Source organism: Gallinula chloropus, assembly GCF_964237585.1.
Source record: "Gallinula chloropus genome assembly, chromosome: Z".
Classification (NCBI taxonomy): Eukaryota; Metazoa; Chordata; class Aves; order Gruiformes; family Rallidae; genus Gallinula; species Gallinula chloropus.
Window position 1 is genome coordinate 38,630,547 of NC_140089.1, and position 15,691 is coordinate 38,646,237.

The following is a 15,691-nucleotide window of genomic DNA, read 5'->3' on the forward strand; positions in this document are numbered from 1 at the left end:
TACATACTGGCAAAGCTCAAGAAACCCCTGGATATTAGTTGTGCAGTACTGATAAACACAGAAACACTCTGGATTAATGCAGGTGTAATGGGAAAATAATCTGGCTTGAAATATGTCTAGGCTGAATGTGCAGAAAAGCAGGTAGATAAAGCACACAGGAACATTTCAGCCAGCTCAAAAAAAAAAAAAAAAATTGCTCCACAGTGTAGTTATTTTTATTAAGATACAGAAATAATACAGAGACTCAAGCTTACCTATGTATATAGACACACTTAATGTACATGTACTTCTGTCAGAAGAGTGCAAACTGCTATCTGTATTTTTGTATTTTTCATATTAATAAATCTGTAAGCAGTTTACATAAGCTGCAAGCCTGAATCCTATTCACAAAGCCTGGTAACTCCTTCAAAGAGCATGTGATCACTTTACTGTACATGTGTAAGTGGGAACATGGCATATTTTAAAGAGATAAAACAGTTGACAATGTTCAGAAGATGAACAGCACCCATCAAACAGTATAAACACTATTGTTTGTCATTTCTGTCAAGGGAAATGTGTATGGTTAGACAGAGACTTAACGTATTTACATTTTACAGCATCCAGAAGCTGTGAATTACAAAAAGACATGCTTATTATGCAAAGTAAACCTATAATTCCATCCTTGCTTTCATTTGGTTTTAGCTGCACGTGGAAAAAATACAGAAAGAGTAAGTGTGTCTTCACCATAGCCTACTAGAATTTGCCTGAAGTTTGCTTGGGTTTTATTATACAACTCTCGACAGTTCCAGACCAGCTGTCTTGGCTCAGACATGGAGAATTTAAACATCTATGTAAATCTCGTCAAGACTGGAGCTTCAGTTTGCATCTCAAACAAACTAAAATCTGCTCTAATTTTGGTGTCATGTTTATCTTGTAGTTCTCTAATCTGGAGTTTAGGAAAAGTACAAGGGCTGCTCCCCTTCAAGTTCTAATAGGATTAATATCTATTACCATTTACTATAATACCAGGGCCATCTCTGCATGCATATGCAGCATATTTTGTCTAGTTTACATCAACTAAAATGACCTTCATTCAACGCTATTGCAGTTTTGGGGGGATTTCAATCACAATACACTATGTCCATAATCTTTACTGGTGTTCGTGTCAGAATATAAACTCACCATCAGTGGCCTATTGAAATAAAAGCAGTTGTGTATCACACAATCATAGACTTTTTCATTAGCATAGAAGCACAACAATTTCCTCAGATATAATTTTTTTTTTTTTGATAAAATGATCGTATGTCATCAGTTTGGGGAAAACTGCAACATAGGTACCAGCATTCTGGCATCATAATGACATTATTTAGTTAATGTGCTTCTATGGCCACCCAGAATAAAACAGGGATAACCTACCCAAATATTTGCAAGTCAGGAAGCTGTGACTTGAGTTTGTAACCTTGAAGAGAACATGCATCTGATAGCAGATCTGTTGATACCAGCACGATTCACATCTGATTAATACATTTTCTCTGACTTAATAGCAGCCTTGCAATTGGTCACATTTTGTTTAGTTGAGTTTCAGAATAATAGTGCATTTGCATAAGGCTTCCATCTATGTATAAATAAACCTCAAAACAGCTGAACTCTGGACCGTAATAAGAATTCTGTATGTTTTCCAATACTCAACAGATTTTTATACTCGTAGTATTTTCTTTTTAACTTGTGAGCACTTTAGCTATGACACTTTTTATGATCTAAAAATAAAATGGGTAATTACATTTTTAAGTGCCAGCTTATGAAATTGGGACTACCTTCCTTTGTAACACACACTGTTGATTTTGTTGTAGGTGTTGGGGAAAACCTTACAGATCCATCTGTGATTAAACCTGAAGACAAAAAGTAGGTTTCTTTGTGATAAAATTATCAATAATTTCTGATGTTCTGTGTAGGGTGTTTTTTATGTTTTGTGTTGTGTTCTGCTTAAATGAAGTTCTGGTGGCAATGGAGAGACTGTGTCCTCTGCTGTGGACTTGGGGGGTTGTAAATGTCCCAGCTCCCAACACGTGGTGAGCAGTGTATGAAAGGTGGTGGGGACTGTCTGTGCTGCGGGGCTTGGGAGCACAGGTGTTTTCCAGGGCTATGCAGGAAGCGCAGGAAGGGAAGGCTGAAGACCCTGTAAGTCTCTTCACAAATTTGCACTGAAGAAGGTCATCAGTGACTTAAGCATGTCAATCTGGTTTCCCTGACCCAGCAGGACACATTTTCGTGGAGGATATGGGGCTGCAATGGCTTAAGAGGATGAAGAGAGGGCCGTTGGATCTCTGACTTTTGCAGTAGGTCCTAGTGGTGCATTTAAGCATTTAATGCCACATGTTGCAGTTTCAGAGCTGTGATACGAATTGTGTGGAAAGTTACAGAAACTAGAGACACTAGAAGGAAATAGCCATCTGCCTTCATGCATCAAATTTCAGAATCAGAACCATGTCTGTTCTCCCATTCTGCAACCTTGCTCCTCACTGGTATTTGCTATAGGAAGAGGAGAAACTGTGGTGTTGATGGTTGCTGTCTTTCAGCGTCCTAGTCTCTGAGGAGTCTTCTTAAACCCACATCATCCCTGCTGTGCAGTGGCAGCCCTGCCCCTCCCCTGTTCTGGGCTTGGCTTGGCTCCCTCTTGCTCAGCTCATGTCATCTGATTCAAGGACTGTGGTGGTTTAGCCCTGGCTGGTGGCCAGACGCCCACCAAAGTCAGTCTATTACTCCCCTTCTTAGTTGGACAGGGGAGAAAATATATATTAAGAGGCTTAGGAGACAAAATAAGGACAGGGAGAGATCATTCTGTCAAAAAAGACATGGGCAAAACAGACTCAACACAAAGTGAAGAGAAACTACCTACTTTATTACATTACACTACAAAGAACAGTGAAGAACTGGAGTTGGGAGTGCGACCAGATCTTAAAACAAATGCAACCAGATCTTAAAACACTTTCCCCCATCACACCCTTCTTAGCAGACTTTAGTCAGGATTTTGCTCCCTTCTTCCCCCCAGCTCGCAGTACAGGGGGGGGCAGGGACTGGGGAAAATGGGGTTCTTGGTAGCACCTTCTCCCCACCCCTCCATTCTAAGCACGCTTCCCTTTGGACATGATCTTGCTGCCTTCTTTCCCCTGCTCTCAGTACAGAGGGGCAGGGACTGGGAAAAAATGGGGTTCTCAGTTACTTCTTCATGAGCTGTTTTCCTCTTTCAGATCTTAAAACACCTCTAACTTCCCCCCCACTCCCCGCTCCCTTCTTAGCAGACTTCACTCCAGTCATGATTTCACTCCCTTCTTCCCACCGATCACAGCACAGGGGGGCAGGGACTGGGAGACGGGGGCTTCGGTCAGTCCCTTGCAAGTTGGTTTCCTTCTCGCCCTGGGGGGGGAGGCATTCATTCCACACCCTCCCCCTGCTGCACCGTGGGGTCTCACCCACAGGAGACAGGCCTCCATGAACTTCTCCGATGTGAATCCTTTCCTCAGGGCTTTATCTATTCATCAGCTGCCCTGTTGTGGATCGCTGCTACAGCAGGCAGTCATAAATCACAGTGTCTCTCAATCCCAGTCCTCTGCAGGGTCACCAGCGTCCCCCAGCAAACCTGTTCCGGTGCAAATCTCTCTCTCACTCATCTCTGTGTCTCCGTTTCTCTCCATGGGCTGCAAGTACTGGAAGGGCTTTGTTCCAACGTAGGGTCACAGCGTCTTGTCTATGTCTCCACATGCTCCATCCAGTGTGGAGCCCCTCCACGGGCTGCAGGTGGGGTCTCGGCCTTTTCCATGGGTTTCTTCACGGGCTGCAAGGGGCATCTTTCTCTCTGGCACCTGGGCTGCCTCCTCCCCTGCCCTTTCCCGGCCTTGGTGTCTGCCCAGCTCGTTAGATCTTCTCGCTCCCTTCTCTGGTGGCAAAATGCAGCTGCTTCCGGGTTGTTTTCTCCTCTGTGATTCTCAGAGGTGCTATGACTGTCTCTTGGGCCGCAACTTTGGCCTTGAATTGCTCGTTGTTTATAGTTTAGGCTGGCAGAAAACTCTAACTGCTGCTTAAAGAAACTGTCTCAGCAGCACAGCCCCACAAAACTGCAACAAGGGGTCTCTCGTGTTTGGAAGGAAGGAAGATATGAGTATGAACAGTCTGATTTAATGCAAATGGCAGTAAAGTATAGAAATATCAGATGACCTGCCTAGAACCCAGAACAATTTAATTTTGGAAGCAGGTCCATAGTTCTGGGACCATTATTAATATTTCATTAATAAGATTAGTAATAAATTACTGTATTAATGTTGTATGAATGTTTAATTATGAATGTAGGTGTATTGGGCATATAATATTTATTTTGGAAACAGCATCAAAAATATGCTGAGCACCTCACAAAGTCTTCGACCTAAGTAGGTCATAGGACTGCAACAAAAGCACAAGGATAGCTTAGGATAAAGACGCAGAGAGGTCAATCAAGTAGTTGTTCTCTAGATTTTAGCATTTTACCATGTTGAAACAGCTGTGTGAAAGTCTGGTTTGCTTCTGTTCAAGTGGATTTTTTACATCAGTGTAACATCGTTAGCTGTGATAGCTGCTACTGAAGACTGCGGGCAGCTTATCCATCCTCTTTAAAGTGTGAATAATGTTTGTCTACATTATCTTAAGTTTATGTTTATTAGTGTCCTTCTGGATTATTCTTGTCATTAAATAATTTTGTCATGCTTACTAAAATTTGATCACACAGATTGTATTTTCATAACTTTTTGTTGTTTTGTTTTTTATCATCTGCACGACAGTCAAGTCCTAGTTAAAGAGCAAGTGTTGATTAATTAATCAAAACCAGTGTGATTTTCTTATGTTCAGGGAAATCTTCAGAACAGCAAGTTGTGAAACTGTGTTGTTTTGATTTGGGGATCTGAAGGAATAAGGCAGTGAAACTGTGGGTAGATTCTGTAAGCAGCTAGCAGATACCTAATTCCAAGAAACATTTTCTAAAATAGTAATAACAATAACAACGTAAAAGCACTGTCTTTGCTCTAACCTTCATTTGCTCACAAGAGAAACATTTCTGGCAGTAGCAAGTTCTGTTTTAAGTTTTCATTTGTAGGTAAGATACTTAATCAGAACCTGTGTGCTGTCTCAAAAGTTGCTTTGAGCTCAGGTTCTCTTAGAAGCCCGGGAGAAAATAGATAGCATCTGACTGATGGGGCTGATTCAAATTTTAGCACAACTTATGGTTAAATTATTTATGTTTTTCTTCTTTAATTCCATTGATTTAGTGTCTCATGCCATTATCTTGTAATGAGCCTTTTTTTCATGGCTGCTGCATGCTGTCTTGAAATGGACTTTGTAATGGCAAAATACGATGTCTAGCTCTGTGATAGTGCATTGTATCTTGGTTTTATATGAAATACCACAACAAAAACAAGAGCTCTGCATGGAAAGTATGTCTGACACTATTATACCTCAGACGGATCCTGAGCTGATGAAATTCTGTGCAAGTTCATGGATATTCAACATCAATTGAAGTTCTGGCCATATGCACTGCATAGGATGTTGGAGGTGATAAAACAATGCAGGTGTAATTTTCATGAAAGGTTTCCCTTAAAAGCAGCAAGGTTGTGACACGGGCTCCTGCACCATGCAAACACTGGGAAGAATTGCCTCATAATCAGTGGGAAGAATTGCCTCATAAACAGTACTCTGGATGATCTTTTTTAGCAAGTAATACTTGTGAAATCCACAACAAAGTCCATGTGGGTAAAGCTTTCACGCACATGCATGGTGCAGAGTGTCTGTAGACCAGGTTCAGAGATGAGGAAAGCAGCAGGCTGGGTTTCAAACTGGAAAGAACTGGTGCCTTAGGCCTGCTGAGAGAGTTGAGAAAAAGGGTGCTAGCAGTCAAATGTCTCATTGCAAACAAACATGTGAAAAGGAGGAGTCAGAGGTGCTACGTTTCTTACTCTTCCTTTCTGCTCTTAAGCAGATAGTTATATGCTGAAGGGTTTATTAACAAGTGGAAACCATGTTCTCTGAAGCTACTCATTAGCACGTGTTTGGAGGAACAAATCTATTGAATATTGACCAAGCCATGTGCTCTCATCCAAACAATTTAGAGTTGAAGTGCTGGCAGTAGACAAAATATCTGCACGAACCAAACCTCTACTTTAGAAACCCGCACAACTGACACAGGTGGACTGGAAGCTAAGTCTACAAAAACATAATAAATGACTCGAGCATCTCCCTGGAAAGCTGCTACTTGCCATGAAGTGCCCATCTCCCCTCACCGTCCCCACCTACCTACCATCAGTAAAGCCCTGTTAATGTCTTAATCTCAGCTTTGAGCATTTGTAGCTCCGTACTTTAAGAACCACTCTTTGCATCAGCACAGTGTGGTACTTGCCAACCAGCCAGGACCAGTCTGGTACAATCTGGCAGGCATTTATGGAGCATAACTATTCGGTAAGGTTCTGCACAAAAGGAGGAATCTATTTTACTTTTTTTAAGGCCATTAGCTCAAAATCGAAAGATTGGGTCAGTATTCTTCTAGCCTTGGAGACAAAATCAGACCTTTAAAAAACATTGTAGAGTTAGAAGGGACCTGAAAAAGTTCAGCTGGTGGTTCTTGTGGTTCAGGACATTAAAGGCTTTACAGGTCTTGTGCAGGCATGTCTTCCAAGGATGACATTAAAAACTTCCCAGAGCATCTGTTTTCAATAGTTTGCTATCTATCATTGTCTGAAGGGTTTTTTTCCTGATTTCCTTCTTGAAACATTTCTTTATTGTATACTTTCTTGTCTTGTATGCTGTCAACATAGAGAAAAAAATTCCAACCACCTCAGAAATAGTCACCGTCTTCTTCATTTTTTTTAAGCCTACCCTCTAACCTTTTTAGGTATGTTATGATTTCTCGACTGCTGGTCATTGTTGTTATTTTCCCAATTTATCTCCTAATTTCTTGAAATAGTTTTCCAAATTTAAATGCAGTATTCCTCTTGAGCCACTGCCAGCGCTGGGTAGAGAGGAAAGATTACTTCATATATGTTGCAGTCAGTATCCCTGTTTATCGCACAACAGTGTGAGAAAATTATCAGTCTGACTTGTGCTATTTGCTGCACTTTGCATGGAATAACAGTGAGATCAGAGGAAGTATCTCAACGGGTTTTGTGGCCTTGGCCTTAGTGAAGTCTTCTTTTCAATTTACCCTGTCTGCCCAAGCAAATGCTTAAGTATGTTTTATTCTCACTGGCTTTTTACCAGGCTATACCAAGGGATATAAATGGCTGTATAGCATCGTGTGGTTTTAAGTGTGTATCTGGCACTTAAAATCTTGCCTTCTTTGATGCACTAATTTCCAGTAAAGGCTGATTAAACGAGTGCTTTGGATGAACCATGAGACAGGTAGTCTTTAATGTCTGCCAGAAATTAGAGAGATACTAAGCTTTCTATAGTGGTTTTGGCTAATCATTACTTTCATTCTGTGTGAAGGAGGAGAGTGCCATATTTGAAAGCCGCTTCCTTTAGAAAATATATTTTGTTAGTGTGGATCACAGATAGATTTGAGAGAGTTAAAATCTTTTTCTATAGCTTCTCAGAGCTGTAATTGACTTCAGATTTTGAAATGTGTTGTTTCCACTCTGCATATCATTAAAATAAAATACTAGCATTCATAAAGTTCCTTTGGAAGTGTTTCTTGTGTGATGTGTTCCACGATGTCTAGAGTGTCAATTAAATTCTTGAAAATAATGATGGAGCAATATTACAATTAATGAACACTGATATTTCAAACTACATTAAGAATTTGTTATAATTATGTGGTGCTTCTAATAAATGTGTGGATATAGCTTGCTTCTGTTTGTAATGGTGTCAGCTTCATTCAGAATATGCAATATGTTTCCGCAAATGGATCCCCATGTAACATTGCAGAATTGGCCTGAGTGCAGATACACAGAAATGAGCATAGGAAGAAGCCAATAAATTTTAAAGCCTTGCTTGTCAGCAGTGTACTGGTTTTTTGGTTTTTGTTTTTTTTTTTCCTGTGCTACATATTGATGTGAGGAGGGCTGTGGTTGTTTTTGGTGTTCTGTTCTTAAATAAAAACAAAACTAAGTCCTTGCTAGCACTGTTTTGTTCTCATGTGCTTACCATCAAAACTGGAACCAAAACAATTGCTCGATGAGAATGAGTGGTGGCTGCATCACTCAGATTCTGGTATGCTGTCTAAAGGTCACTGTGCCCAGATTTTCTTTGAGCATTTCAGTAGGAACTGCTGGGTCTGACCTGTCTGCTTTTAGAGCATCTCTGAGATGCAGCAGGAAGAAAACAGAAGTGTGGGGTATATGTAGGCTAATACTTTGCCAGAATTGGTAGTTTTCATGCCCCACAGCTAAGAAACTTGTAATGTATGCTAAGCTTTGATTAGCTCTATACAAAGGGCTAGCATACCTAATTTAAAAAATGGGAAACATAATTATCTTCCTCCCTCACAACTGCTTTATTTAGAATTCATTAATTATTTAATACTATTTCTTTTAGGTCTGGAAAGATGGTATTTGGACCAGCAAACCTAGGAGAAGGTGCGATAAGAAACTTCATCACAAAGCATCAATGTAACTCTTGCTGCAGGAGGCTGAAACTTCCCGGTATGCAAAGCAAATATTCCTTTCTAATCTGTGTATAACTTCTTCGGTGCAAGGAACTAAAAGCCTAGGTGTGCTATAACTCATGAACCAGAATTTTCTTGAACTGAAAGAGTATGACAGGAACGCTCTGTCAGTGCAAAAGTATATATGAGGTTGTCTCTATTTTACTTTGTTCCTTTGCCCAACAGCTGTGTGAGGGTTGGAGTCTATCAACCTGGTGTTAGCATTCAACATGTAAACTTCTATCCACTGGATTTTTTCCTTTGCTTTGCAGAATGGCAGCTCATTTTCCAGGGTCATCACTGAATCTACAGATAACATCAGCAATAATTTTTAGAATGAGAAAGAGTAATGTGTTTGATGTGAGGCAGATTTAAAAGACTTAAAGCCAAAATAGATTGCTATTCTGGATTAATTTCCACCCACCTATTTTTTCTTACGGGAAAGCTCCTTCCTTTCACTGCATACACAGAGTAATAACTGCTGTTTGATTCTGAAACAGAAACTGCACTGTTACTGGTTTTGATTATTTGTGTCTGTGGCAACTAGAGATAATAAAGGGGGAAATCAGCTGAATGAAAACAATCATGAGACATTCGTTCATACCAGCTCACACCATTTAGGTACCCCCCAAGGTATTTCTTGCCCCTGTCTCAGGTTTGCCCTGCTGCAGATTTTCTTCTTTCTGGAAACAGCTAACAGACTGCTATCAGTCACTGGGTTGGACACTGCCTGGGGTGCGTGTGCTTTTCAAACATTGCTAAATTTACTTTTTTGCCATAGATTTGAGAAGAAGTGACTACACAGTGGGAAGGGTCAGTCCAGCCTTTGAAACAGAACTGGAGACGAGCATCAGAGAAGATGAGGAAGAAGATGAGCCTTTGGAGTATGATACGCGACTGTGAAATGGTGGCTCTTATCAGAACCCACGTTTATTTGCTCAAAAACCTGCTGCTTATTGCTGGCATGAGACAGTCCAAAAGAACAAAATGCAGGTGTTTGAGTGAAGCATTGCAATCTCTGCCCGTGACAGACCCTGCAGGCAGACAGTGAAAAAAAACCCCAAAACATTTACTCCCTTTTTGTGCTGCTCTCTCTTGTACTGTTCAGTGAATACCCAGGAGCAGATCACCCCTTAGCTGGGTGAACTGTCTTATCGGAGCCTATTTTAAGTGTGGATTGCAGTTCCAAATTGTGTTTTCTTAGTAAAATAACTGTGACAAGCATATTTCCAAGGGAGAGTGACTTAGTGTTTCTCACTCCGCTCTTTAGTAAATAACTGAATGCATATAAACATGCAAATTGTTCATTTTCAGAGGTAGCATCCATTCAGCCCCTTGCTCACTTTTCCTCGGGCATAGGAGGCTCTCTAGGAAATCGCAGAGTTATTCCTTTCTCTTTACTGTTGATTTTGATACAGACAGAAACAAAGAATGTATGAGTAATGAATAATAATAGTTTAAGCAATAATCACTGATAAAGCAGGTAGACTGAAAAATTTCACGGGACCTTCCCCTTGAATTCTTTTCACATACCAAGAACAAATTGAACGGGGAAGGGTTAGGTTATTCGGTCTATGGTTTGAGTTGATGACATTGATAAATCTATGATCTTTAATACAAACATAAAGAAGAACCTGGAACGTGATTTAACTCTAGACCATGACCTGTCTTTATAATATTTTAACTTTAGAATGTTTTAGAGTTGTAATTGGCAGTAAAGATTTTAGAAGTCACGTTCACAAAACATAAAAATCAATTATTTGCAATATCATTTTTCTAGAATGAAGATTGAAATCAAGTGCTCAGCAGAAATAGCTCTTATACGTCAGTGATATATTACAGATTACATCTATCACTAATGCAACTTTGTACTTTTCTATTCAGTAGAAATACCTAATACTGAAATGTAAGTCAATAAAACCCTTTAAGTTTCAATAAGAAACTAAATCATGTTTTCCATCCATTTATTATCAGAGATGATAATAAATTTTAATGTGTAATAGGGATATTTGATTTGGTGTATTCAGAAAATGTCTATGTATACATAGGAGCTATATGTTCCTGGTTTTTATATTGTTTATGATATTGATGATGTCATTAATCATCTACACTATGTTCATTTGAAATGCCTTCAATTCCTGAGAGCATCTTGAAGAGATTCTTCTTCCTTTTTATCTTTTTAAAAATAGTATTATATGGTTATTTTTTTTGTGGAAACCTCCCATCTTTCTCCCTATTAGAATTTAGTATTCTTTTTGGAAAAAATATTTACTTCCCTCAGCTTTTTTGGAAGCAATTCATTGTATCAGAAGGCTTAACTTCTCTATGAAAGAAATTGTTTAATTACATCTGTACAGAATGATGGTGGATTTTGATCCCTTTGCTGGTAAAGTTCTGCTTCCAGTGATTGTTATCTGGCTTTGGGGAGATACATGCTTACATGCATACATACCTACTTTACAGGCAGAATTTTCTGCAAATGATCTCTAATTGTTAGCATGCCTTTAAGTGCAGTTAAATGACACATAAATAAAGCCAAGGACAATTCAAGTCCTGCCCTGAGAGTGTTGTTTTATTCAATCATTGCCATAAATTCTGAACACATAAATATTAGACCCACAGAAAACCCCCAAACCGCTATATCAGGCTTGGCCTAAGTACCTTTAGTTTCGTTTAAGTTATACTTCTGATGGTCTCTTCTTGACAACCCACCTGTTGCCTTCACAAGTGAGTGGCTTGTGCATTCATAGGGATACTTGTGAGAATTCTTACAGTATACAGCTCAGTGTAGATTCATCTTGCACCTTGTTATGTACCTATCAAGGTACACACTTTCCGCTCAAGTTGGGGATACTATATGTTATATACTATATGTATTAAAATATAATTGATCTAAATTATTTGTTTAATTTTGCTCGGTGTGAAGTACTAATGTGATGAAACATTTTAAATTGTGTTAAATTGAAATTGTGTTAAATTGTTTAAAATATGAGGAGGCAGTTTAAATTGTTCCATTGTATACTTGTATCCTGATTTTTCCGTGCATGGAGATATTAAGTTGAAAAATTCCAGTGATTCTGCTGGTTAATTAATGTTGCCTCACCTTTCTTCTTTGCACTTTTTTTGGGGATGGCTGATCCACATTTCAGCAAGCTGTACAGTTTACCTTAAAGAACTTCCCTCCTCCAACTTTGTCATATATCAGTAATAAATTGCAACAAAAATAAGTTGAAAAAGTTACTTCTTTTGAGTCGTTGATGTGTTTCTTACTGCAAGTTCTCTACGTTCTTTACGTTTTCTCCTATATGTGATTCGCAGAGGCGCTATGACTGTCTCTCGGGCCGTGACTTTGGCCTTGAATTGTTCGTTGTTTATAGTTTAGGCTGGCAGAAAACTCTAACTGCTGCTTAGAAAAACCGTCTCAGCAGCACAGCCTCACAAAGCTGCAACAAGTGTCTTTTGACGTCTAAATACTGACCTCAGCTTGAAGCCCATGCCCACTGAAAACATGAAGAAAACCCAGCGGCCTTTAACGGGAGTAGCTGTGAGCCCCATACTAAAATTATGGCACATGTCGAACAAAAGATACTCAGGACAGGATTCTTTCTGTAGGTGATTGACAACTGCTGTGGAAGAGGAAATCTTGTGTGTCAAACAGTAGTTTGTTAGTTTCAATTTTTGGTCTTGCTTAAAAGCACACATTCAGGAATGTATTTTATACTATTGATAGGTTCTGGAAAAAAAGACGTCCTGCTTACTTTGCTCAAATAAGTCAGGCAGTAAAGTTCTGGAAAAAAATAAAAATTGAAACCAAAGTATTTATAAACTCACATTTTAATATGAGCTTAGAAGAAGTTTACTTAGGGATTCAGTTGAGATTACTCAAAGCAAAATATTTCCGGCAGCTAATGCATTGGAGAGATGTAGCTTAAACACATGAAAAATACTCATAAATTGCAATCTTCATTCTTTGCAAAGCTTTTTTTCATGTCTTTTATTCATAGGTGTGGTATATTTGGGGTTATTCATTTATTGTTAGTGTAATAAATACAGAAGGGATTTTACAGCTGTATTTTCTAGAAATTGTTTTGTATTCATCGTGGTTTTGACAATGGGTCTCATGCTGTTTCAAAAGAATAAAAACACATTTTCAAAATGTTTCTGTTCTTGACGGTTGTAGAATGAAATGGTAGTTTCCAAGCACTAAGGAAAACAGGTGAAAGTAACATGCAGAAAATAATGCAGAAATTTTTATTCTTAAAATCAAGGTAATAAACAGGCATTAATTCTATATTTATCACATGGTTTCCAGCTCTCTTGTTCTAATGGTGTAGTAGCATTAGTTTCTGGTCTTGCAGTTGATATGCTTGCAGCGAGAATATTTCTACACCTGTCCCATAAGTAAAATATTTTTTTAAAGAAGGAGAAAGTGGATACTCTGAGATGTTTTCTTTATTTATATTATAATTTATTAGATGTTCAATAGACTTTGGATTCATTTTTTTAAGTTGAGATAGATTGTGATGGTTTAACCCTGGCAGAAAGCCAGACATCCACCAAAGCTGCTATATCACTCCCCTTTTCAGCTGGATGGGGAGAAAATACATTTTGAGAGGCTTAGGAGTCGAAATAAGGGCAGGGAGAGATCATTCCGCAGTTAGTGTCATGGACAAAACAGACTCAACATGGAATAAAAAACATCTAATTTATTACTGCCCACATGCCAGAAAGTACCCAATGAAACCAGAGTAGGATGATAAGGAGTAAAACCAAATCTTAAAACACCTCCCCACACCCTTCCATTCTACCCATTCGTGATTTTTCTCCCTTCCTGATGGCACAGGGGGAGATAGGCAATGAGTGTTTTGGTTAGTTTATCACAACTTGTCTTCCTTCTTAGAGGGAGAGAGTCCTTTCCCATGGGGCTTCAGCTCTTCACCAAGTGCCCCAATGTGGGCCCCTTCCATGGGGTGCAGACCTTCAGGATCAGACTGCTCCGGTGTGGTCCCCCATGGAGTCACAGGTCCTCCCAGCAAACCAGCTCTAGTATGGGCCCCTCTCACCATGGACTGCAGGTCCTGCCAGAAGCTTGCTCTGACACAGACTTTCCACTGGGTAGGAAGCACCTGGAGCACCTCCTCCACCTCTCCCTTCTTCACTGACATTGGTGTCTACAGTTTCTCACATCTTCTCATTCTCTTCTCTGGTGGCAAGAAGTCACTGCTTGGGGTTTGTTTTTTTTTTTCTCTTAAACATGATTCACAGGGGCATGATGACCATCACTGGTGGGTTTAGCCTCGGTAAGCGTCGGCTCCATCCTTGACCCCAGCTGGTGTTTATCAGGCCTAGGGCAAGCTTCTAGCTCCTTTTGCAGAAGCCACCCCTGCAGCTCCCCTCCTCCACCAGCACCCCGCCATGTAAACCCACAACACAGGTGCTCAGTTCTTACAAAAATTGGTATTTACTAAAACAAACCACTGTTGTGTGTTGAAGAAAAATAAATATCATCCCTTCAATATGACTCTTATTTTTTGCTCTAAATCTATATCTGTGACACAAAAAGTCTGTACAGCCACTAGTGTGAACAAGAAGCTGGTAAAAATGAGCGGTGTTCCATTGACTTCATTGCCAAACGTGTTATTTTATATCAGCTACTTTTTGTGTCTGTTCTTCCTTCTTAGGATGTTGATGACGGTCACTTTTTGCTTGATAAAGAGATCCCAGAAATAAAGACAAGCCTGTCTGGAGTGACCCTGGCCTTCACATCAACTGCGATGACCCCAGAGCTGTCAGATCTTTCCTTGGTACTAGCCTTTTTCAAGATCTCTTATTGCTTTTCAGCTTTTCTGTACTTGTGGTGTCTTGAACTGTTCTGTTACATAGTGGGATCCCCTAATTTATGGTAACTGTTGCTGGGGAAGAAAAATTTCAAACCAAAGCAAAGCTATTTTTCTCTTTGATGTTGAAGAGTGTATAAAATGCGTGTATGAAATTTCAAGCATTATCTGACCTCTGAAAATGTCTGAGCAGCAAACTGTCATGTCACACGAACTAGGACAACGTACTCCATTGAATCAACACTGAGCTTTAACCTCAGAATACACTGGAGAGTGAAATTCGGTCAGACTGTAAGATTATATGCAGGAAATAAAAAGAATATTCAGTTTCAGGTAACCTCTGTGGAGCACCTCAGATTAGCAGCTAGCTGTGCACAACATCTTCCACAAGACCAAGAATGGATTTCAGCTGGGATGGCCAGTAAGCAGAATATAAATGTGGACATTAGCTCAAACTCTGTGTGTTGCCCCAAATCAAACCAGGATCTGACCCCACCTGAACCTGCAGCAAAGTGAAAGTACTGGATCTGACTGACCTGAACTGACTGTTGGTCAAAATAAAAGTAAATGATCACAGATTATCCCAGCCTGCAACCATCCAGAGAAGGAGATTTGAACTCTTATGATAACCCCCTCAAATTAGGCTTGTAGCTGAGATTGAATAGCCAAAATGCCAGTAAAACTGACTGTAACCAGTCTCAATCTTTCAGAGGCAAAACACGGCCAGAAAAACAGTGAAGAGGGAAAATGCCCAGAATGGACTTCAGATACCTTCTATGCATCAGATTAAGGCTTTGAGGAGAGGGGTCATAAATGTAGAGGTCACTGTTGCACAGGAACTGACCAACAAAAGAAAAGGAAGTACAGGGTGGTCTTTTAAGTCCCTGTAATAGCAAATCAAAACTAGAGGTGGCCACAAATCATGCCTGTGCTACTAACTGGATTTAACATTGGCCTCAAGTGACCCCAAGGAAATGTAGTTTTCAAGTGGTCCCTGAATACCAAAGGAGGCCAGGCTTACCCCGAATGATCATTTGAGGCAACTATGGGGGTTGATCTCAGATGACTCCTCTGCAGGTTAACTGGTTCTAAATTAGATTTCTAATAACTTGTGGAAGAAAAACAGTAGCCAGGGTGGCCCTGAGCAACTTGTTTGGTTTCAAGATGATTTTCAATGACCTCAGGCATCAAATGACAGCAGCATTGACCTCAGATAACC

The 15,691-nt window shown here is 39.8% G+C and overlaps 1 protein-coding gene across 1 annotated transcript in view; it reads left to right on the forward strand.

Moving 5' to 3' along the window:
* TRPM6 (transient receptor potential cation channel subfamily M member 6) overlaps nt 1-9,538 on the forward strand; it is a gene marked incomplete at its 3' end in the record, with an annotated part of 98,238 nt that extends 88,700 nt beyond the window's left edge. The window contains exons 36-38 of the mRNA XM_084278400.1: nt 1,830-1,881; nt 8,527-8,633; nt 9,417-9,538. Coding sequence (XP_084134526.1) covers nt 1,830-1,881; nt 8,527-8,633; nt 9,417-9,538 — 281 coding nt within the window. The remainder of the gene's footprint in view (nt 1-1,829; nt 1,882-8,526; nt 8,634-9,416) is intronic.
* Between the last annotated feature and the right edge of the window lie 6,153 nt (nt 9,539-15,691).